This window comes from Aotus nancymaae, unplaced genomic scaffold (genome assembly GCF_030222135.1).
Source record: "Aotus nancymaae isolate 86718 unplaced genomic scaffold, 86718_ANA_hifiasm-v0.15.2.pri h1tg000076l, whole genome shotgun sequence".
Classification (NCBI taxonomy): Eukaryota; Metazoa; Chordata; class Mammalia; order Primates; family Aotidae; genus Aotus; species Aotus nancymaae.
In genome coordinates this window covers 20,809,479-20,831,171 of record NW_026988491.1, presented here as the reverse complement: position 1 = coordinate 20,831,171, position 21,693 = coordinate 20,809,479, and the positions used below count along the sequence as shown (strand labels likewise).

The following is a 21,693-nucleotide window of genomic DNA, read 5'->3' as shown; positions in this document are numbered from 1 at the left end:
CACCTCTATCAAAGTGATTCATGCACAGTTTTTTAAAACGATGAAGGTTAAAGTTTTATGAGACAAACAAGCCTCCCGCCACACCCAGCCCTGTTTCCAACTTCCAGCTTGCTGGCATCTTCCTACCATGTCTACCTTCACACATTTCTAAATCACACACCCACATTGCTACCTCTGCATTCTTCAAAAGCTCTGTTTGTTACGGGAGTTAAGAACCTCCCCCTCACGCCTCCCCACTGCCCCAACTTGTGTGTTCACCCCAGCACTGGAGATGCACGCAGCTTGCTCGCAGCTGAGCCAAATGTGCTCCCACCCTCTCCCCACCTCCATTTCCTGTTTGTTTTTTCTTTCTTTCAGAAAACAAGGTCTTGCTCTGTCACCCAGGCTGGAGTGCAGTGGCATGATCACAGCTCACCAAAGCCGTGAACTCCTGGGCTGAAGCAATCCTCCTGCCTCAGCCTCCCAAGTAGTTGGGACTACAGGTACGCAGCACCATGCCTGGCTAAATTTTTTTGTAGAATCAATTAGCAGAAGTCCCATGGCATCAGGCAGCCCAACAGCCAGGACAGCAGCCAACAACTGTGCAAACGTAGTCAGGAGAGTCATGGCAGACGCACGTCCTGGCAGACGCACGTCCTGGCTGACGCACGTCCTGGCTGCAGGCATTCAGGCAGAAGGAGGCGAACACCACTGAACACGCCTCCACATGGCCTGGGCCAGCAGGAATGGCCCTCAGAACCCACCCAGTCACAGCTCCTGTTTCTTTTCTTTTTTCTTTTTTTGAGACGGTCTTGCTCTATCGCCCAGGCTGGAGTGCAGTGGCGTGATCTTGGCTCATTGCAACCTCCACCTCCTGGCTCAAGTGATTCTCTTGCCTCAACTTCCCCAGTAGCTGGGATTACAGGCGCCTGCCACCACGCCCGGCTAATTTTTGTATTTTTAGTAGAGACAGGGTTTCACCATGTTGACCAGGCTGGTCTCAAACTCCTGACCTCAGGTGATCCACCTGCCTCAGCCTCCCAATGTGCTGGGATTACAGGCATGAGCCACTGCGCCCAGCCCACAGCTCCTGTCTCTGCAAACTCAGCTCTCTGCTGTTGAAACCTACACTTACGTTTCCAGCTGTAGCGTCTCCCCTGAGCTCACAGCCTGCTCCAACCTACAACTGCAGCCCAGGTGGGGCCTTGACTCTGCCCTCTGCCCTCCTATCACAAGAGCAGTAGCACCCAGGTTCCCACCAGAACCTCAGGGCCACTCCAGTCCCTCTCCACACTGCCACATGGGCCCTAAGCTACTAGAATGTCAGGCAGACCACAACGCCCCAGCCTCCTTCCCAGCACTAGCCTCCTCCCCAACACAGTGAGGCGAGGGCCACATGGCCGTTGACACCTTGCTCCTGCCCAGAGACTCTGCTCTTCCCTCTGCAGAAGGATCTTCTGAAGGTCAAGTCACTGCTCAAATCCCTTGCATGCAACGTCCTCCTGCACTGACACTACTCCAGGGACCACTCTGGTCATGAGGCGCTCTGCGAGCCAGCCTTGGGCTGCCCCTGTCTTCATCTCTCCTCATCCTGCCCCTCAGTCACTGACTGCATTTGCTAGTTTTTGTTCAACAGCTACTTTCCTCTTCTTCTCAGTAAGAAATTACAGCTGGTGAGGAATAAAGACAACATATCCTAGCATCCTGTGCAGGGAGGCGTGGTGATCAACAGGACATCAACGCAGTGACAGGGACAACTTGCAGTGAGAGTCCTTGACAGGTGGGGATTTGCTCTTCACCTGAATAGGCTTCCTGCCGGGAGGTGTGAGGGCCGGAGCCAGTGCAGCCACACTAGGCCAAAAGGATGACAAGCTCGTCACAGCAACACAGGAAGGGGGAAGCCTGGGTTGCTGACACCAAGGAGTACTGACTAGCTCTGGCATGTCTACGCGGAATCTCATCCTGATCACAGCAGCTGCGCTCCCACCGCTCCAGCCCCCGTGCTGCTCCCAAAGCCTGTCATGCACCTTCGTGCCCCAGGCCCTCTGCACTTGCTGTCACTTCTGCCTGGAGTGCCCCCTTCAAGCTTTCCTACCGCTCCCTCATTCTCCTGGTTCAGATCCCAGTCCCGTGTCGCCTCCTGACCATCTTTGCCAATACCACCCCGAGGCAAATTCCTTTCCAAACACACCAGTCCCAGGACACCATCTTCTCTCAGTTGCTGCATTATACTAGGATCTGAAGGCCTGCTCATCTGATAACATTTCATGTCTTTTCCTATTAAACAGAAATTCCATGAGCATAGGTCTGTCTTATCATGATGTCCCTTGTTCCCCAAAGCATTCCAGCACAGAGAAGACACTTAGCAGAACAGCTTGTTCCTACAGCAGGCCTCAGAATGCCTGTACCGGCCGGCACAGAACTTAAAATCCTCAAGCACCCAGAGGGCAGATCTACTTGACAGAGGAGGCCAGGACGCTCCTCTCACCTTAAGTCAGCTCTGAGAACTTTCTGCACTGCACACAATTGAGTAGTTCATGGAAACTTTACAAACACCCTCCCTGCCACCCCTGGCCAGACCCCTGCTGGGGCCAGTGGCCTCACTGACTAGAGAAGGCAGTGCTCGAGCTCAGGAGGCTGAGGAGGCTGGAATCTGAGGGCCTGAAACTAGAGGAGGGGCCACTCCAACAGAATGAGCTCTAGGAACCCAAGGGGAGTCTCGAGGCTCTGGCAGAGCACCAGGCAGTGCACGGGTGCAGGGCAGGACTCCACAGGTCAAGATAAGAGCAACTACCAGGGAGCAATGAGCAGAGCTTGCAGGGCCCAGAAGCTGCCATCCCACAGCAGCCAGAGCGCAGGGGCCTCACGGGACACTTGGGCCTGCAGCAAAACACCATCACCGCAATCAATAATTGTTTAAAATTTTAAATGGAAGTTCTGCAATATTTTAAAGACACATTAAAATGTATCTATTACTTGGCCGGGCGTGGTGGCTCATGCCTATAATCCCAGCACTTTGGGAGGCTGAGGCGGGTGGATCATGAGGTCAGGAGATCGAGACCATCCTGGCCAACATGATGAAACGCTGTCTCTACTAAAAATATAAAAATTAGCTGGGGTGGTGGCGTGCACCTGTAATCCCAGCTACTCGGGAGGCTGAGGCAGGAGAATAGTTTGAACCAGGGAGTCGGAGGTTGCAGTGAGCTGAGATCACACCATTGCACTTCAGCCTGGCGACAGAGGGAGACTATTTAAGAAAACAATAGTATCTATTACTCACCTAGAGAAAACGTAGGAATTTTAAATTGATTTGCAGGAGTAGGCGTAACCTTTGTCTTGGAATTTAGATAGGAATCTCGCCGCCTTATACTTCTAGTTTTATTCAGTTGAGAAGATTCTGACAAGGTGGAACTGGAGTTTGGCCATTTGTCTCCACCTTCTGGAGTCTGGGGGTGGGTGAGGGATGCTGACAGGGGCACTGTGGGCTGCTCCGCTGCCAGCTCAGAAACGTCGGCCCCCTTGGCTTGCCGAGAGGATGCCCCCACAGGGCCTGCAGGCAGAGCCGGCCGCAGCACAGTGGGTCCCATTCTGCCTGACTTGCTGATGTCTGACAGAGGCCGGGAGCTGTTTGCAGGAATACTTGCAAATTCACTTGATTTAGCTAGAAGGGTATATACACAAAATCACATTATTTTATGCTGTTTAACACACACACACACGTTATGCTGTCTTTAGTATCTCTAACTTAAACATATGACACATGAACAATATTCTACAGGACCACCAGGCAACATCATCAAACACAGGACAGCCCAGAGAGCTTGTAGCTTAGCTGAGTATTCTAAGGTACTTATTCTCAACGCAGTTACTAACATGCACATAAGCATGCATAAATTCGAGCTCTCCTATCTTCGTTGATTATGTTGGCAGGAGAAATCTATACTAGTTGAGCAGATGGAAGGGACAGTCTAGTTACATGTCTCACCCGTCTGGTCATGGAGGTGGGCAGGAAACAGGGAAAAAAGATGCAATTGTTACTGGTTGATTTCTTTAAAATGACAAGGAGGCTGGGTCATATTAACCATAAGCACTATTTAAAATAGAAAACCAGATAAACTAGGGTAATAAATACTCAGCTACCAATATAGTCAGACGATCTGGTAAAGGATCCTTAAAGAAAAACTTTAGGGCCAAGCGTGGTGGCTCACGCCTGTAATCCAGACACTTTGGGAGGCCGAGGCGGGCAGATCACTCCAGGCCAGGAGTTCAAGACCAGCGTGGCCAACATAATGAGACCTTCCTCTCTACAAAAACACACAAAAATTAGTCAGGCGTGGTGGCATGTGCCTGTAGTCTAGCTACTCAGGAGGCAGAGGTGGGAAGATCACTTGAAACTAGGAGATTGAGGCTGCAGTAAGCTGTGATCATGCCACTGCACTCCAGTCTGGGTAACAGAGCAAGACTCTGTCTCAAAAAAAAAAAAAGAGGTCAGGCACAGTGGCTCATGCCTGTAATCCCAGCACCTTGGAGGGGGGCCAACCAAGGTGGGCAGATCATGAGGTCAGGAGATCGAGACCATCCTGGCCAACATGGTGAAACCCCATCTCTACTAAAATACAAAAAATTAGCTGGGTGTGGTGGCATGTGCCTGTAGTCCCAGCTACTCGGGAGGCTGAGGCAGGGGAATTGCTTGAACTTAGGAGGTAGAAGATGCAGTGAGCCGAGATTGCAACACTGCACTCCAGCCTGGGTTACAGAGTAAGACTCCATCTCAAAAATGAAAGAAAGTATGAACTCTAGAATCAGATTTATCTGATCTGGAATCCTGACTCTGCCATTCTGTGATTAAGAGAGGTTTGTGTCCTTATCTTTATAGACTGAGGTGACGACAGCTACCTTGCACGCTCTCGTGAGCGTTAGATGTGCTATGTAGGGTCCCGGGCACGTGGCACATGTCAATAGTGGGAGCTCTGTCCTGTCACATTAGGTGTTATTAGGTGTGTGTCCTGCATGGGACACCTGCCACCATGCCTGGCTAGTTTTTGTGTTTTTAGTAGGGATGGGGTTTCACCATGTTGCCCAGGGACTCCAGGGCTCAAGCGATCCACCTGCCTCAGCCTCCCAAAGTGCTGAGATTACAGGCGTGAGCCACTGCTCCCAGCCCACGTTTTACATTTTGTGATCACCATCCACACCATGCTGCCCTGAACTACCCTGAGAGTCCACATGGCCAATGCATCTCAAAGAGGATTTCGCGCTGAAAAGCAGAAAGGCAAAGGCCTTTCCCTTACCACTAGATGGCAGCCGTTGCTTGGCAAGGTTGAAATGCAACCAGACCTCAAAGAAGTGTGGGAGCATGGATTTAAATAGGCACCCAGGAATTATGGGGGCCATACATCCTAAATTATCTGGAATAGTCCTGTTTTAAAACTAGTGTCTGAGGCCGGGCGTGGTGGCTCACGCCTGTAATCCCAGCACTTTGGGAAGCCGAGGCGGGTGGATCACCTGAGGTGAGGAGTTGGAGACCAGCCTGACCAACATGGAGAAACCCCATCTCTACTAAAAATACAAAATTAGCTGGGCATGGTGGTACATGCCTGTAATCCCAGCTACTTGGGAGGCTGAGGCAGGAGAATCACTTAAACCCAGGAGGTGGAGGTTGCACTGAGCCGAGATCGTACCACTGCACTCCAGGCTGGGCAATAAGAGCGAAACTGTCTCAAAACAAACAAACAAAACTGGTGTCTGATGACATTGACATAAGACTGATTCCAGCGTCCTTCTGTGTTCTCAGGCATGGGGTATCATACACACTTTCTGATCATGTGTACTCCTTAGACTGAAGCCGCCCATCTGAGTGTGCCCTCCTCATGCGCTGAGGGTGCGCTGAGGGCAGGCACAACGACTCAGCCCACAGCCCAGTCCACCACACACAGCACATCCTGCCGAGCCTAAGTGGTTCTGTAGAAACGGTCTCCGAGGCATGAGCAGCACTCAAGGCCTCACCTGGCCAGATGTGGGTCCAAGCATGATGCTGGCTGCCTACCTTTGCCCGCCGCTGGGGATGTGCACACACTGGGCGCCCCTCTCTGAACAGGCCCTGAGGAGGACTTCCTGGCCAGACTGCTGGTAGAGCCGGGTGGTTTTAACAGGCTCTTCTTCAGCCCCAACTGGGACAAAACGTGAAAAAACACAATCAGCAAAGAACTAATTATTTACCTATTATTTACATCTGCAAAAGTAGGGCTTTCGAGTATTTTTAAATAATCTAATAATTATCATCTTGAACTTAAGAGAAGGAAAAAGTCAAGCAGCACTTCTCGAAGTGTAGTCCTCAAAGCCCTGCATGAGGAGCACGTTAGGGAGCTAGCTGAAACGCAGACTTTGGGGCCCAACCCAGATCCACTGAGTCAGCAGCTGCAGCGCCCAGCTCTGGGCAGTTTTAACAAGAACTGCCAGCACTCTTACACACAGCTCAGTTTGACCACCAATGCCACAAAATAAGTGGCATAGATGTGGCTGGTATTCTCCATGCCTGTGAGTAACTGCAGTTTTCTCTTTTTTTTTTCCTCAGACAGGGTCTTCTCACTCTGTTGCCCAGGCTGAAATGCAGTGGCATGATGGCAGCCCACTGCAGCCTTGACCTCCTGGGTTCAAGCAATCCTCCCACCTCAACCTCTCGAACAGCTGGGACCACAGGCACGCACCACCATGCCTGGATGATTATTTTTATTTTTTAGTAGAGATGGGGGTCTCATTATGTTGCCCAGGCTGGTCTCAAACTCCTGGGTTCAAGTTATCTGCCCACACTGGCATCCCAAAATGCTGGGATTATAGGTGTGAGCCACTAATTTTAATCCAAAGATTTAATCCAAAGCACTTGTACACACAGCTGCCACCTCATTCCCAGCGACCACAAGTCTGGGTCCCAGCAGCCCCGGCTGACTCACCTTGTTTGGAACGGGGATCGCCCGCTTGCCCTGGCCCGAGTGGCTTCCGGCAGCTGGCACACTGACAGCACCCGGGGCAGGTATGTCAGGGACAACATCTCGGCGGAATTCCTTTTCAGCTGGGATTTTCGTCCTGGAAGGACTAGCTGGTATCTCTTTCTTGGGCTGAAAAATTTGAATTTGAAATGTGAGAACTGTCTAGTCTTTAAGACGTACAGAGATACTAAGCCTTCAATTTAGAGCAAGCCCAGGCACCATCTATCTTCCCAAATGCTACACACGTTCCTCCATTCATCAGCCAGATTGAAGGGAACACAGCAAGCAGTTCACATCCTCCACCAAATCACTATGGACAAAAGTGATCATAGATTTTGCTTCCTCATTAAAAACAGCGTCAAATGATACCAAGACAGATCATGAATAGGAGAGAAGTCCTCTAAAGCTGTTCCCCAGTCAGGAGCCTTATTTCAAAATGATAATGAGGAAGCTGGTCTAGTTACGCAAATTTTAAAATGCTGTACAGAAAGGACGCATCATTAAATGGTCATCTCTACCACAGAAGCTGCTCAACTGCAATAAATCTTCTTGGTCTAGTACTGACTGAAAGCCATTTTCTTTGGCCAGCAGAATCAAAGAATACATTCCTGACATGTTTAGGGACAAGGGCATTCATGGAATTAATCCATGCTTATACAAACAGCCCCCTTATAACAGGAGAGTCAGTAAGGTAACAGCAATAGAAGCTCAGAGTGGTAAACACACAGCAGTAACTTTTTCCCTTTACAGTATTTTTAAAAATTGAGATACTTCTTACAACGTAAAATTTGCTGTTTTAGACAGTACACTCCAGTAGTTTTCAGATCTGTTATGTTGTACAACCAGCACAAGCTAATTTTAAAACACATTTGTATCCCTAAAAGAAACCTGCACCCATTAGCAGTTACTCCCTAGTCCCTCATCCTCCCCAGTCCTACCTAGGGAAGCACTCCACCACACCTCTATCATTTGCCTGTCATGGTCATTTCATATAAATGGAACCATACGACATGGGACCTTTTGTTACGGCCCCTTTCACTGAGCAAAATGATTGCAAGGGTCGTCATGTGACACATGTATCAGTACTGTGTTTCTTCTTTTCTTTTTGTGACTGAGTCTCACTCTGTCACCCAGGCTGGAGTGCAGTGGCACCATCTTGGCTCACTGCAACCTCTGCCTCCCAGGTTCAAGCGATTCTCCTGCCTTAGCCTCCTGAGTAGCGGGATTACAGGCACATGCCACTATGCCTGGCTAATTTTTGTATTTTTTAGTAGAGACGGGGTTTCGCCATGTTGGCCAGGCTGGTAACAAACTCCTGACCTCAGGTGATTCACCCGCTTTGGACTCCCAAAGTGCTGTGATTACAAGTGTGAGCCACCATGCCCAGCAGCATTTCTTTTTATTGCCAAAAATAAACCATTGTCTGGTTAGACCCCATTTTCTTTACCTGTTCATCATTTGCTAGATGCCGGGGTTGGTCCTACTTTTTGGCTATTATAAATAATGCTGCTTTGAACATCTGCATGTGGCTTTTTCTGTGGATATAGTTTCAGTTCTCTCAAGTATGTAACAAGGAGTGGAACTGCTAAGTCCCATGGCACCTCTACATTTAATTTTTTGAGGAGCTGCCAAACTGTTTCCCACAACAGCTGCACCATTTCACAATCCTACCAGCAGTGCGTGAGGTGTCTGACTTCCCCGTATCCTCAACCTTCTCATCCTCCACATCCTCATCCTCAAAATAACACTTGCCGTTTTCTTTTTCTTTTAGCCATCCTAGCAGTTGTCTTTGAAAGACCCTTTTAAACAGGCATTATCATCAAGTGGCCCACCCACTGATGACTCCTTACAGGAGTGAGCATGTGCCATGGGCCACTCTAGAAGCCAATGATTTCTCCCAGGGAAACAAGCAGGAAGTGGCGGGGCGCCCCACACGTGTCGGACTGCATCTCAGCTGTGCGGACAGCACCTCACCCACTGCGAACAAGCTCTCTGGACCCCGGTTCACCACCTAGGACCAGGAGATCAAAGGAGATGCTTCGATGGCCCTGGAGCAGCCCAGATCACACCACCTCTCCACCCCGAGTCCACGCATGCTACATGTACAATCCCGTCCTGAGTCCACCCATGCCCCACACAGCAAGACCCATCCCACTCTCATTCTAGAAACATCGTGGTAGGAATTCACAACCCAAAGGGGCTCCAAAAAAAAGGAGTTTGCAGGACCAAGGGACAGGCCCCAGCTATTTGGGGTGGCAGTGCTGCACACACCTCCTTGTCAAGGGCAGTGTGGGGCAGCTGCACCTCGGCTGGCTGCAATTCTTGGCTCTCACCACAGGGAGTCACGTGGCTTAGGAGCTCAGCCGGGTGGGGGTAAAGGAATTTCTGGGCCCTTGCTGAGCATTCTGCATTTGCCTGTACCTCCTAACAGCCCCACACAGGGTCACTCCTCTGTTCGTGCTGCCCAGGTGAGGGGGCAGAGCTGGAAACAGGGTGGGCCCCTGGGCTCCTAACTGCCCAGTCCTCCTCTCTGCTGCCTCTCCCACAGGAGGAGTAGCCTCCTTCTCCTGAGCAAAAGCCAGATAGGGTGGCTCTGGCAGCAAGCCCTGCGCTCACATCACCTTTCCCCCAGACATCCAGGACCCTCGGTTTCCCAGAGTTGGTTGACTGCACCCAAAGTCACCCCTGTCAACTGCCCCCTCCCAGGACAGCTCCCAGCACTTAATGCCCAGGAAGAATGCAAAGTAAGCTGAGCCACAGTCGAGGAGGCTGACTAGCCGCTATCGCAGAGAGTTTTTGGAAGAGGCTGCTTGTTAAAGCAAATGAAATCCCTACTGTGTGGTATATCCAGAATTGTAACAAAACAAAAGGACCAACTTCAAACAGAATTGAGCAGGAAGTATTAAGTCACCCCAACCCTACCCAAGCCACCCCCAAATCAGCTCCCTGTCAGCAGCCGCTTTTCCTGGACTGCACATTCCTGTGCTTTGGAGGCCTCAGAGCCTCACCACCTCCGGGGTTTCCCCAGGTGCCTCCGTGACAGGGCAGAAACCAGGAGGGCTGAGAAGCAAGGAGTGGCGGCTCCCAGGCAGGCACTCTGCTGCAGGCTTTTGTCTACCTTCTCTCTGGCTCTGGGGATGCCTCTTCCTCTAACAGACGCCGCTCGAGGCAGCAGCAATTTGCTGCCAGGCTTCCTCTGAGTCGCTGCCTGACTCGGAGCATGAGCAGCGCTTGATTCCCTGGGCAAGGCATGAGCAGAGTGCGGAGGCCCCAGCGCCCGGGAGAGGGTGGCCTGGGCAGGAGCGCTGGGCAGGGCCAGGGAGGAGGCCAAGAGCTGGCGCTCGCCTGCAGGAGGGCCCAGCAAGGGGCTGTCTGACAGGTAGTACGTCTCCCTTTTAAGAGACGTGGGGCTTTTCTTCATATCCTTGTCTTTCTCAAAGAGGTTTATTTTTAATTTTGACTCCTGTATGAATCTTTCCACGCCCTGGCTCCGAGGGTCTTCGGGCTTGGCAGCTTGGGCTGCCTGGTTCCGGTTGCTGCTCTCTATCTGTAAAGCCAGTAAGTGAGCTTCTTTGTACACTTCCACGAACTTCTCCCCAGCCAGAGGGCTCCAGGCGAAGGGACTCTCAGATGCGGGCAAAGGAGGCTGGTTGGTAGCTGGATTATTTAATTCCAAGCTGGCAGCAATGCATCTTTCTTTATGTCCAACGGGTCCAAAGAACACTTCATCATCTTCATTTGCACTATTTTTTTTAAAAAAGAATCATTAATGACCCATAATACTGGCATTTAAAGGAAAGACTTTACTGAATGTGGTTATGCCCAAGGCAAGGGAATAAAACTCATTTGTTTACCTTGAAGAAGACAATGAAAGATCGAAGTCGAATTTTTCATCGGCCAAAAGAAGAATGTCTAGGGGAAAAAAATCCAGTGTTATTTTAGTGCTACGGCTACTAAAGAGAAAAATATTACCAGTTTCTATAGCTTGGAATTAAATAAAAATACTGTGAAATTTCACCCCCCTCAAAGTGTATCCCGTCATTATACTAATTTAGTTATATTTTCATAGGGGGCACTGAGTTATATTTTTTCCCTTTTTTCTTTTAAAAAAATTTTTAAATATTTTCTAGTAATGAACTCTCACTATGTTGGCCAGGCTGTTCTTGAACTCCTGGCCTCAAGTGGTCCTCCTGGCATGGCCCCCCAAAGTGTTGGGGTTACAGGCGTGAGCCACCACACCTGGCCAGTTTCCTTTTTAGAAACTGCATCAGCCATTCTATGTTCACAAAGCCACCCAAAAGCTTAGGTTCTTACTTTTTTTTTTGAGACAGAGTCTTGCTCTCTTACCCAGGCTGGAGTGAGGTGGCACCATCTTGGCTCACCATAACCTCCACCTCCCGGGTTCAAGTGATTCTCCTGCCTCAGCCTCCCGAGTAGCTGGGACCATGCCTGGCTGATTTTTGTATTTTTAGTAGAGACGGGGTTTCACTATGTGGGTCAAGCTGGTCTCAAACTACTGATCTCGTGATCCACCCACCTTGGTCTCCCAAAGTGCTGGGATTACAGACATGAGCCACTGTGCCCAGCCAGGTCCTTGCTTTTTTTTTTTTTGAGACAGAATTTTGCTCTTGTTGCCCAGGCTGGAGTGCAATGGCGCAATCTTGGCTCACCACAAACTCTGCCTCCCAGATTCAAGCAATTCTTCTGCCTCAGCCTTGAGAGTAGCTGGGATTACAGGCATGCGCCACCATGCCCAACTAATTTTGTATGTTTAGTAGTCACGGGGTTTCTCCACGTTGGTTAGGCTGGTCTCAAATTCCCAACCTCAGGTGATCTGCCCGCCTTGGCCTCCCAAAGTGCTGGGATTACAGGCATGAGCCACTGTGCCCAGCCAGGTCCTCACTTTTGAGATATAATCTAAAATGTATTCCCTGATTCATTCAACCATCTTTTCAAGAAGAGAAGTCATTTTCCAGGTATAGAACATTTTCAAAAGACCACCCACCTCAGATCCCCTAGAATTAAATTCCCTTCTTACAAGCTACCAAACACCTCTTAATCATTCAACAGCAAAGGTATTATTATTCAAACGCACAGTAGGGGCTCAATAAGAATTTGTTGACCACCATTGCTTCTTAGAGTCCTTCCTGACTGAACCCTCAGATAAAATGTACTCTGTACCCCACCCCATCCATAATTCTATCACACCTGGCATGGCCCTGTCTGCCCAGGTTCCTCTAAAACAGATCACAGACTCCAGGTGAGTAAGTCCCTCTGCAGGGGCACCTGCTCCCTCCTCCACCTCCCCTCAAGGCTCTCACAATGCCTGGACCTTACTTTTACCACTGTACTAGCCTCTGTGAGTGCCTCTTGACCCTTCTATGGCCCCAACTAGACTATAAGCTCCTCTAAGATGACAGTGTCTAACACTAACCCAAAATCCCAAATGTCTAGCTAAGGGTCTGGACACTTAGCAAATATTTATCAAAATTCACTGAAATACAGTATTTACTCAGTACCATAAAGCTTATAAAGCTCTCTCACAAATGTTTTCATCTTAATAAACAATGTAGGCTGGGTGCAGTGGCTCACGTCTATAATCCCAGCACTTTGGGAGGCTGAGGCGGGCAGATCACTTGAGGTCAGGAGTTTGAGACCAGCCTGGCCAACATAACAAAATCCCGACTCAACTAAAAATAAATAAATTAGCCAGGCATGGTGGTGGGCGCATGTTATCCCAGCTACTGGGGAGGCTGAGGCACGAGAATCACTTGAAGCCAGAAGACAGAGGTTGCAGTGAGCCAAGATCGAGCCACTGCACTCCAGCCTGGGCGAGAGAGTGAGACTCTGTCTCAAAAAAACAAAAGCAACACAGCATGCTTCTCAAAAATTATAAAATTTGAAAATATACTAATATCCTAATTTGGTCTTAATTACCTAATCAAGAAGAAGTTAGAAAGAACAAATGCACAAGAGAAAGAAAAGAGAAATAACCACAAAGGGAACGAAAAGATCCACAAGCACATCTGTCAGCTTCATGTACACAGACCCAAGAACTTGGCTGGAGGGGATAATTTTCTAGGAAAATATAATTTCATTTATTCTTTTTATTTTTTGAGAAAGAGTCCCACTCTGTCACCAAGGCTGGAGTAGTGGCATGATTTCAGCTCACTGCAACCTCTGCCTCCTGGGTTCAAGTGATTCTCATGCCTCAGCCTCCGAGTAGCTGGGATTACAGGCGCCTGCCACCACACCCAGCTAATTTTTGTATTTTTAGTAGATACGGGGTTTTGCCATGTTGGGCACGCTGGTCTTGAACTCCTGACCTCAAGTCCATCTGCCCACCTTGGCCTCCCAAAGTGCTGGGATTACAGACATGAGCCACGGTGCCCAGCCCCCATTTATTTATTTAAATTATTAAATGCATTTATTTATAAAACTGACTCCAGAAGAGAGGGAAATCTTAATACCTCAATAATCATAAAATAACTGGAGAAATTTATTAAAGTTATCCTCTTCGAAAAAGCACAAGTCCCAAGTAGTTTCATAGGATAATTGTATCAAAACATTAAAGAACAAATAATTTTAATACTATTTACATCACTCCAGAGGATAGAAAAAAATAAACTTTCTAACTTAGTTCCATGAGGCAAGCATGTTACCAAAAGCCTATAAAGTGATGAGTTAAGAAAGTAAAGACCAGCCTTACTTGTATCGGCATCATAATCTTTTTCTTTTTGAGGCTGGGTCTTGCTCTCTCATCCAGGCTGGAGTACAGTGGCGCAATCATAGCTCACTGCAGCCTCGAGCTGCTGGACTCAAGGGATCCTCCTGACTTAGTCTCCCAAGTAGCTGGGACTACAGGCACGCACCACCATGCCCACCTAATACTTGTATTTTTTGTAGAGACGGGGTCTCCTCATGTTGCCCTGGCTGGTGTCAATCGTTCCTCCTACCTTGGCCTCCCAAAGTACTGGGATTACAGGCATGAGCTACCACACCTGCCCTAACACAAAAATCTTTAACAAAAATACCAGCAAAAAGAATCCTACAACACATTAAAGTGATAATAATAATATAATATGACCAAGCTCACCTCATTTCAGGACTGTCAGATGGTTTCATTTCATACAATCTACTCACATAATCATTTTATTACTAGAGCTAAAGAGAAAACCACGATTGTCTCCACATATGTTGAACAGTCATATGATAAAATACAACATACATTCTTGATTTTAGAGGCTCTTAATAAAAAGCAATAGATATATTACATCATGTAAGGAAATACCCATCTCAACCCAAAGCCAACATTAGGTTCCATGGGGTAACATCAGATGTATTCCTTCTAAAGACAGGAACAAATTGATCTGATCAGTTAGGACAGGCTAACATGCTGAAGTAACGACCTTTAAAGCTTAAGTGGCTTAAAACAACAAAGGTAGGCTGGTTATGGTGGCTCATGCCTGTAATCCCAGCATTTTGGGAGGCCAAGGAGGATCACTTGAGGCCAGGAGTTCAAGACCAGCCCCTGGCAACATAGCGAGGCCCTGCCTCTACAAAAAGAAAAAAAAATTAGCGGGGTATGGTGGCATATACCTGTAGTCCCAGCTACTCAGAATGCTGAGCCCAGGAGTTCAAGGCTGCCGTGAGCTATGATCAAGCCACTGCACTCAAGCCTGGGCAATAGAGTGAGACACTGACTCAAAACAAAACAAAAAAAACCTCACAAAGCCATATCTCTCACTCAAACTATATGTCTGCAGTGGGGTAGGCTGGGGCCCTGCTCCCTGGCCACCTCACTCCAAGAACCCCAGCTGATGGAGTCCCCACCATCAGAAGCACCGCTGGTCTCCATGGCAGGAAGGAAAAGAACAAATTCCACAGTGGTTTTTAAAGATTTCCACCCAGAAATGACACACATGACCACATTCCCGTTTCACCAGCCAAGTGAGTCACCTAACTTCAAATGAAGAGGGAGCACAATTATATTATATGCCCAGAAGACAAACACATAGAAATACTCATGAACAGCACCGATGACTACCATTTACATGGAAATTAACACATAACCCAGTATCAGACTTAATGAAAAACCACAGAAGCAATTCCATTAAAGCCAGGCATGTGGCAATGACATTTCCACGCACAATTCTTAACACTGTTCTAGACACACTAACCAACAGAATCAGACAAAGGAAGGAACGTGAAGGTAAAATTATCACAGTGCACAGATGCCATGATTATAGACACAAGAAACAAATCGTGACAACCAACTGAAAACTATTAAGTCGTAAAAGGATAAAAGAACATGGCTAGGGACAAAATCATTACAGAGCAGTCAACAGCTTTCATATGTACAAAGAACAGAGAGGAGATATCATGGAAGAAAAGAGTTCATTTCTAGCAGCAACGCAAGATGCAAAATAACGATAAACAAATCTAACAAGAAATATGCAAAATGCATATAAAGAAGACTTGGTATATCATAAAAGTAACGTACCAAATAAAGAGAAAAAGTGAAAAAATGGTACTGAAATAAACTACATCATCATATGGAAAAAAACCAATTAAGTTTGTTCCATGCTTCACACCACACCAGGCCAAATTCCAAATAAATCAAAAACAAAACCCTAAACAAACAAGAAGCAGCTATGAGGAAAGTTTAATAACTTGGGAGTGTGGAGTTCTAAGTATGACACTAAACTGGAAGCTACCAAAGATTGATAGGCCAGGCGCAGTGGCTCACATCTGTAATCCCAGCACTTTGGGAGGCCAAGGTGGGCGGATCGCTTGAGCCCAGGTGTTTGAGACCAGCCTAGGCAACATAGGGAGACCTCATCTCTACAAAAAATACAAAAATTAGTTGGATGTGGTAGTCTCAGCTACTAAGGAGGTTTAGGAGGGAGGATCCCATGAGCCTGGGAGGTTGAGGCTGCAGTGAGCCACAATCTTGTCACTGCACTCAGGCCTGGGCAACAGAGCGAGAACCAGTCTCAAAAAATAAATAAAAAATAAAAGATTGGTCTTCAAACATTAAAATTTGTAACAGCGCTGTGTGGAAAAAATCACAAAAAGTTAAATAAGAAATGGGGAAAAGGATATTTGCAACTCATTTCATAAAGGGCTAATTTATGAAGTACATCTACAACAAACTAAAAAAAAAAAAAACCTAACAATCTAGCAAAGATAGAAAAAGGATTAAGAACAGATAAAGTTTACAGAAAATAAAACAAAACATTCTTAAATTTTTTAGTGAGGCAAGAAATTCAGCCTCACTAAAAAGTAAGAGTAATAATGCTGGGTGTGGTGGCTCATGCCTGTAATTCCAGCACTTTGGGAGGTCAAGGTGGGTGGATCACCTGAGGTCAGGAGTTCAAGACCAGCCTGACCAACATGGTGAAACCTCATCTTTACTAAAAAAACAAAAAATTAGCCAGGCGTGGTGGCAGGCGCCTGTAATCCCAGCTACTTGGGAGTCTGAGGCCGGAGAATTGCTTGAACCTGGGAGGTGGAGGTGAGCCAAGATCGCACCATTGCACTCCAGCCTGGGTGACGAGCAAAACTGTCTCACAATAAGTAAATAAATAAGAATAATTTAAAATAAACTTACTCTGAGATTCCACTTTCCACCGATATAACTGGCCAAACTCAAAGATTTATGAACTACAGGCAAAGTTCTGGGGAAAGAGACAATTCCTACACTGCTGGGAAGGTGTCAATTATCACCGCTCTCTAGAGGGCCTGGCAGTACCATGCAAAGAACACAGTCTTCAACCCAGCAAGTCTACTTCTGCGAGTCTATCCTACAGACACTCACAGGTGTGTAAAGCGATGTGTTGTGCAGTTATATCATGTCTACAGTCATTTACTGCAGCATCACTGGTAACAGCAAGACACTAGGCACAAACTAAATGCTCGCCCACAGCAGATGAAATGAATTACAGCAACATCCCCAGGCTGGAACCCTATACAGGTCCAAAAAATAGTAATGCTCATCAAGTGTTGATACACAATACTCATCAGGATAAATTAAGCATGAGAAACAAGATACAGGACAGGGATCTCCACGCTGTATGGAAGGGGAAGCAGTACTCTGTGTGTGTTGGCCTGTACTTGTACAAATTATGCCTGGAAGGACACCCAAGAGACTGATGACATCAATGGCCCTCGGAGGGGGCAACTAGGTGACTAAGAGATATAGATGAGAGGGAGACGTTTCACTTTTTACACCTCTGAATTAGGAAGTCAATTTCAGAAACTTCCAACTGTCTTGTGTGGGAAAAGAATCCAGGATCAGAACTCAGGGAAGCAGTCTTCTACTCCAGGTTCTGTGACTGGCTCCGAGAGGCCGGGGGCTGGCTGACTTGCTCATCCTGCAAACACATGAGCACTCGCCACAGACCATATCCTCCACTAGGTGCCAGGCAGACTTGGGGTATGTGCAGCCTGCCCTGGAGGGTGCCCCAGAGGCAGTGCGGTGAGAGCTATGTGGAGGTGGGAACTCTCTGAGAAAATACCAAAGCGTGTGTGTGAGGAACTGTCAGCAGTCAGAGTGGCTGGAAGAGGTGAAAACACAAAGCTGGGCCAGACCACAGAGGTTTGCAAGCCACGGCAAGGAGCTTTCATTTTCTCCAAAGTGGGATAGGAAACTGTGACAGGGCTTTAAGAAACGAGCTTTATAATCTAACTTGTGTTTTTAAAAGGTGATATTACTATGTAGAGGGTGTATCCAAAAAGAAGCAGGTAATATCCCCTGACATTACAAATGCACATATTAGCCAAAGTGAATCATATACAAGTGCAGGTTGAGACAGCGTGGCTGAGACCCAGAGAGGAGCATGCGGATGGAGATGGAGAGTCTGCAGACAGATCAGGATATATTCTGAAGGTGGACATGACAGTAGCTGGTGATTGCACGAATGCAGGAGGTTCTCACACCTATAATCCTAGCACTTTTGGAGGCCAAGGAGGGTGGATTGCCTGAGCTCAGGAGTTTGAGACCAGCCTGGGCAACATGGCAAAACCCTATCTCTGGCCGGGCGCGGTGGCTCACGCCTGTAATCCCAGCACTTTGGGAGGCCGAGGCAGGTGGATCACAAGGTCAAGAGATCGAGACCATCCTGGTCAACATGGTGAAACCCCGTCTCTACTAAAGTAATACAAAAAATTAGCTGGGCATGGTGGTGCGTGCCTGTAATCCTAGCTACTCAGGAGGCTGAGGCAGGAGAATTGCCTAAACCCAGGAGGCGGAGGTTGCAGTAAGCCGAGATCATGCCTTTGCACTCCAGCCTGGGTAACAAGAGCGAAACTCGGTCTCAAAAAAAAAAAAAACCCTATCTCTGTTAAAAATACAAAAATTAGCTGGGTGTGGTGGTGGGCACCTGTAATCCCAGCTACTCAGGAGGCTGAGGTACGAGAATCCCTTCAGCTTAGGAGGCAGAGATTGCAGTGTTGAGATCTCACTACTGCCCTCCAGCCAGGGTGACAGAGTGGGATTCCACCAAAAAACAAAACAAACAAACAAAAAAAACAGCAGGGCGTGGTGGCTCATGCTGTGATCCCAGCACTTTGGGAGGCAGAGGTGGGCAGATAACCTGAGGTCAGGAGTCTGAGACCAGCCCGACCAACATGGAGAAACCCCGTCTCTATTAAAAATACAAAATTAACCAGGCATGGTTGTGCATGCCTATAATCCCAGCTACTCGGGAGGCTGAGGCAGGAGAATCGCTTGAACCAGGGAGGCAGAGGTTGTGGTGAGCTGAGATGGAGCCATTGCACTCCAGCCTAGGTAAAAACATCGAAATGCCATCTGAAAAAACAAAAACCAACAAACCACAAAACACGCTTTGAGAGAAAAAGAGGGTGTGTGGCCTGTAACTCATTTTGTGAAGCTGTACCCTCACCTTGATACCCAAACCAGACAAGGACACAAGAAGAAAGGAAAGTTTTGGGCCAGACTCACTCATTAACAAGGTCTCAAAGATCCTAAAAAAGTCTTAGCAAACAGAAACCAGCGACAAACAAAAAAGGAAACATCGAATTCAATTCAACAAACGTTTGAGCACCCACAAAGTGTCAGGTACTGTTCAGGGCATGGGGGCACTGTGCTAAATAAAACTGATGAGAATCCTGGCTGTGATGAAACTTAGAATTGGGAGGAGGTGAAAGAAAACCAGAAAATACAGACAGATGTCATGTGTTTCACAGGTGCAGAATACAAGACGAACATTTGAGAAAGAAATAATTTCTCAAGGCAACATTAAATCAACCTCCATCTCTACTGAACGTCCTAAACAACAACGCCGCAGCAGCAAGGACTTGCCTTCCTTCTTAGGGTCATCCATGTTCGCGTCCCCTGCCCGGCAGGTTGAAGGCTCATCGCGGCCGCCGCCTCCTTCCATAGAGAGAGCTGTCAGAAGTCACTGCAGGGTGAAAGGGGACCAGAAAGTGAGTGCGTGTCAGGGCCCAGGGCTCCTGGTTCCTTCAGCCTTCGGCTCACAGGGGCAGAGAGAACTGAAGGTCGCGGCCAGGTCCAGGAGAGGTGGCGCGGGGTCGCTCTGAAATGATCGCATCCCAGGGGACCCCAGGGGCCGAGTGCCGCCAGGCCGGGAGTCAGCCCGAGCGCTGTCGGACGAAATAACGGAATTCTCGGCTCCTGGGCCAGAGTGTCCTGGACCTCCCTGCAACCCAGACCGTGGCGCGAGGGGCCCCGGTGACCGCGGCTCGAGCCCAGGCCCGGCTCCTGGTGGCACACGGCCCCTCCCAGTCCCGAGAACGTTTGCACCGCGCCGCACTTGGCCCAACCAACACTCTTCGCCCCCACCCCTGACCCCCTTACCTAGAGCCGCGACGACGCAGGACGCGCCTCCGGTACGGATTTAAACGCGGCGCCGGGCGACACGAGCTGCCGATTGGCGGGTTTGAAAAGGGCTCCGTGAGGCGGTGGGCCCGGTGCATCCTGGGGATTGTAGTCAGGACGCCGGGAAGAAGCGCCCCTCCCCCGCGCACGCATGCGAACTGCTTCAACGCAGCGATTGGCTCCGCACGGCGCGGTGGGGGCGGGGGGCGGGGGGCGGGGGGCGGGGGGGGCGCTCTCGCCCGGAAGTGCGCAGACCCAGGCCGCGTCTCTTCGCAGTCTGCATCAGCCGGAACAACGTACGGCAGCTCTTCGTGTGTAGGGCGAAAGTTAAAACTGCCACTTAAGGGTGTCGATGGGAAGACTAAACCAAGTAGGCCCAACCATCTTCTGCGAAGCCGCGCTCACCAGCTTTTAGTAACACAGTAGTGAAAAGGCGCGGTCCCTGCCCGGAGGCGCGTACGGTAGCGCCGGGTAACTCAGGGACCAGAAGGAGACTCATGGCCGGAGCTGCACAGCCTGTGCGGTCGGAGGAGAACCGTTGCCCTTCGCAGGCTTCCCCAACCACCAAGGCCTGAGGACGGCAGAGGGCGGGGCGAGAGCCTGTCCTGGGCTTTACAGGCCAGCTGGGGAGCTGCGTTGGAGAGAGGCCTCCGGTGATGGACCCTGCCTTGGGGAGTGCATATGCTGGGGAGGGGTGGGATGCAGATAGGACATCCCTGACCTGAGCCATAGAGACGCAAGGACAGGACTGGCAGACGGGTCAGTGGGCGGCAACTTGAGACTGACCTCGCGTTGCCTGCCAACCAGGTGTAATACCCAACTCGGGGGCTTGAGGATCAAATGAGGGGCTCCACCCAGGGCAGAGTGTCACTAAGCGGGAGCTTTGATTATCCAGGACTGATGGATGGAGGAGGATGCAGGAAGAGGAGCCTGGGATGACGCGCCCTGGAAAGGACAGAACTCCGGAGAACACCATTTTCAGGGAGGAAGATAAGCTGTTTATTTAGGGCAGGTTCGATGGAGAGCTGTCTAGGAAGCAGCCACCCTGGCCCCAGGGCAGAGGCCTTCCAGGCTGGCTGGAGCCACTTCCGGGTCCCATGTCCCTGGTTTTCCATCATCCACACCTATCACTCCATGTTGCTGTGCTCCTTCACTGGAAGACCGTGGGCTCATAAAGGGCAGGCCATCCCAGCCCAGCCCTCTCTCATCAGTCTCCCCAGCCTCACCCAGCCCAGCACAGGGCAGGAGGCAGGGGCTGAGCGTGCTGGGGTAGGCGGGTGTGATCAAACAGCCTGGAAAGAGTTTGGCCTGCTCATCGCATCCCCTCTCGGCTCGTCCTGGGGATGTCTGCTGGGAGAGTGGCAGAGGGATCCCCAACATCCACCCGATACTCCTCCCCGGCTATCATGTCAGCACATAGTAGGTGTGGCCAATCTAGGCAAATTCATTTCAGCTTTCCCCCAGTAGGATTTGCCATAGTTTGGATGTTTGTCCCCTCCAAATCTCATGATGAAATGTGATCCCAGTGTTGGAAGTGGGGCCTGGTGGGAAGTGATTGGATCAGGAGGGCAAATGCCTCATGAATGGTTTAGCACCATCCCCTTGGTGACGAATGAGTTCTTGCTTAGTTCAGGTAAGATCTGGTTATTCAAGAGTCTGAGACCTCCCCTTCTCTCTCTCTTATTCCTGCTCTCACTATGTGATACACTGGCTCCCCGTCACCTTCTATCTTAAGCTTCCTGAGGTTGCATCAGAAGCAGATGCCTGCACCATGCTTCCTGAAAAGCCTGGGGAACTGTGAGCCAATTAAACCTCTTTATAAATTACCTAGCCTCAGGTATTTCTTCACAGTAATGCAAGAAAGCC

The 21,693-nt window shown here is 49.1% G+C and overlaps 1 protein-coding gene across 1 annotated transcript in view; it reads right to left on the bottom strand.

Annotated features, from left to right (window-relative positions):
- The window catches only part of GTSE1 (G2 and S-phase expressed 1), a 30,452-nt gene extending 10,809 nt beyond the window's left edge, over nucleotides 1–19,643 (bottom strand). The window contains exons 1-6 of the mRNA XM_012449455.3: nucleotides 19,291–19,643; nucleotides 10,820–10,877; nucleotides 10,084–10,708; nucleotides 6,930–7,094; nucleotides 6,026–6,149; nucleotides 3,260–3,640 (exon numbers count right to left, since the gene is read on the bottom strand). Of these exons, the coding sequence (XP_012304878.1) occupies nucleotides 3,260–3,640; nucleotides 6,026–6,149; nucleotides 6,930–7,094; nucleotides 10,084–10,708; nucleotides 10,820–10,877; nucleotides 19,291–19,369 (1,432 nt within the window). The 5' untranslated portion in view covers nucleotides 19,370–19,643. The remainder of the gene's footprint in view (nucleotides 1–3,259; nucleotides 3,641–6,025; nucleotides 6,150–6,929; nucleotides 7,095–10,083; nucleotides 10,709–10,819; nucleotides 10,878–19,290) is intronic.
- Nucleotides 19,644–21,693: the final 2,050 nt, after the last annotated feature.